The sequence below is a fragment of the Acanthisitta chloris genome, unplaced genomic scaffold, assembly GCF_000695815.1.
Source record: "Acanthisitta chloris isolate BGI_N310 unplaced genomic scaffold, ASM69581v1 scaffold12056, whole genome shotgun sequence".
Lineage (NCBI taxonomy): Eukaryota > Metazoa > Chordata > Aves > Passeriformes > Acanthisittidae > Acanthisitta > Acanthisitta chloris.
In genome coordinates, this window is record NW_008679807.1 from 6,381 (window position 1) to 8,561 (window position 2,181).

At 48.7% G+C, this 2,181-nt stretch overlaps 1 protein-coding gene across 1 annotated transcript in view; it reads right to left on the reverse strand.

The window, feature by feature from the left end:
* The window catches only part of ARHGAP31 (Rho GTPase activating protein 31), a 59,104-nt gene that overhangs the window by 2,042 nt on the left and 54,881 nt on the right, over positions 1-2,181 (reverse strand). The window contains 3 exon segments of the mRNA XM_009077465.1: positions 2-374; positions 1,259-1,572; positions 1,890-2,181. The exon segment at positions 1,890-2,181 is cut by the window's right edge and continues 329 nt beyond it. Of these exon segments, the coding sequence (XP_009075713.1) occupies positions 2-374; positions 1,259-1,572; positions 1,890-2,181 (979 nt within the window).

The following is a 2,181-nucleotide window of genomic DNA, read 5'->3' on the forward strand; positions in this document are numbered from 1 at the left end:
GGAGTGGCTGTGCCAGTTGGAAGAGTCCCCAGCTTGGGCAGGGCTGAAGCACAGCTCTGCTGTGCAACTGCATCAGACTGGCAGTTGTGGAGACTGTCTTGTTGCTCCATGCTGCTGGCACCAAATAAAGGCATCTGAGTTGTTATCTGTGATGTTCTGCTTGCAGATTTTTGCTCAGCCAGTGTTGGACTCTGCTCTAGGCCAGAGGAAGAACTATCTGCTTGTACTGAAGAAGAGGATTCATAAGTTAGACTTGTCTTGGGGACAGCTGCTGGCAAGAGCAAGAGCTCCTCTTCAGGTTCGATAATTTTCAGTTCCTGCTGTATCTCTGGCCACAGTGGGTCTAGCAGGGCATTCGTCGGGTCCTCCTCAGTCTGAAAAACAGAAGAAATGCCATGACCTGTCGGCTCAGAACTTACCAGTAAATATCACTCCATTTTCCTCAAACAACCCTTTTAGAATAGACAGGCTCCTGTAAGAGCACACTCACAGGTACAGAAACACAGACACACATAGTGCTACCAGTTCAAGGAAGGAAATACATCTATAAACAAGTGAGTTTGTGGAGGAGAAGGTCCAAGGTGCAGCCAAAATGAGGCCTGGACAGATGTGCTGAAATAGTGATCTGAATGAGTAGCTGGAATGTTTCAGCCCATTTCTCAGCTCTTCCCATTCAGGCTCACTTGGCCTTGCCAGAGAATCTGCTTACCCAAACTGCACACAAACTCGAATGAATAATCTATTCAAGGAGCTGTGCCAACAGAACTTTAAATAGCTGTTCACAGATGAGTATTGCTGTAAGAAACTTGGTGGAAAAGCTCTGCTAGAAATAGAGGAGGCAAAAATGAGAATTTTTTAAAAATTTTCTGTTGAGAAAGGAGGACTATTCAGGCTGCCCAGGGCAAATGGGACAGCAAAAAATAGAAGGGGAATTCAGAGACCACAGGTCAAAATGCTCAGACATCCGGACAGTCTCACATCTGGAGAGTCTCAGAGCAGACAGATTGTACTGACTGAAACTGTATAGTTACAGGAAAAGAAGACCAAAAGAGGACAGTAGGTAGTTGTGTAAAGGTAAATCACCACATGGTGATGTGGACAGAAGTGAAATCAGTTCATGGTCAGTTCTTGACTGTGCTCAGCCTAGGTCATAGTCTGAGTTTTCAGAAATACAGACACACAATTAAACTTTCAACGACCACTCAGTCACCACCATGACATGGTCCCCCAACCTTTATCCTCATGGCTTCTTCCTTACCACATTTCTTAAGTGTGATCCTTCTTCTGTCTTAGTCGTCTCGATCTCCTGCTGGTCAGAGCTGCCTTCTGGTGTGACATCCTTCATACTGAGCTGTGCTTGTTCTGCTTTGTCTGCTGGGAGTGGCCCGGTCTGAAACTCCAAGGCTGGTGATTGTTCCAAGATGGGGCTCTGCTCTGAGGACTTCTGGGGGCTGCTGGTGCTACTTGTGCAGCTGCTTTGTCCACATAATGTGTTCTGATTTTCTGCTGCTGGCTGTTGATTTTCTAAGGTCTCAGATTTCCTGGCTGCCACCAGCTCCTCAGGGTGAGAGCCTGGACCAGAAACACAGATGAGCAATGTAACTACTTGTGACTGAAAACTTGTGTCCTGACACAAAGTGGTGCTGCTAAAAGCCAATACCAACTAACTAAGCTCATGAGTTCCAACAGGATATTTCTGGGAGGCCACCCACCTCCCCAGTCTCATTACTGCAATAAGCACCAACCTGACCTGCTATCATCAACACCCACCCTGCTACAGCTTGGTCTCTTTCCTGCCACAGGAGCAGGCTGAAGCAACATCCACACCACTGAGCTGAGGGACACCTCCAGTAGCCTGACTGAGGATCACAGTCAGTCACACAATTTACCTCTAGATGCTGCCACTGGCAGAGTGGGCCCCAACTGCTTCTCCTTCTGCTCCGGTGCCTGCTCTGTCCTTACATGGGTCCCTGCTTCGAGAGCAGAGGGGCTTGTGCTCTCCACCACCAGGGAAGACAGCTCCTCTAGGCTGGAAAGGGAAAGCTTCTCCTTAGTGGGCACGCGGCAGGGCGTGCTGTTGGTGCTGATGACTGCGGACACCCGCAAGGGGACAGAGACAGCAAACGGTTCTGAGATGTTCAGGGCTTTCCTCTGGTGACGAGGAGAGGCCTCCAAGGGAAA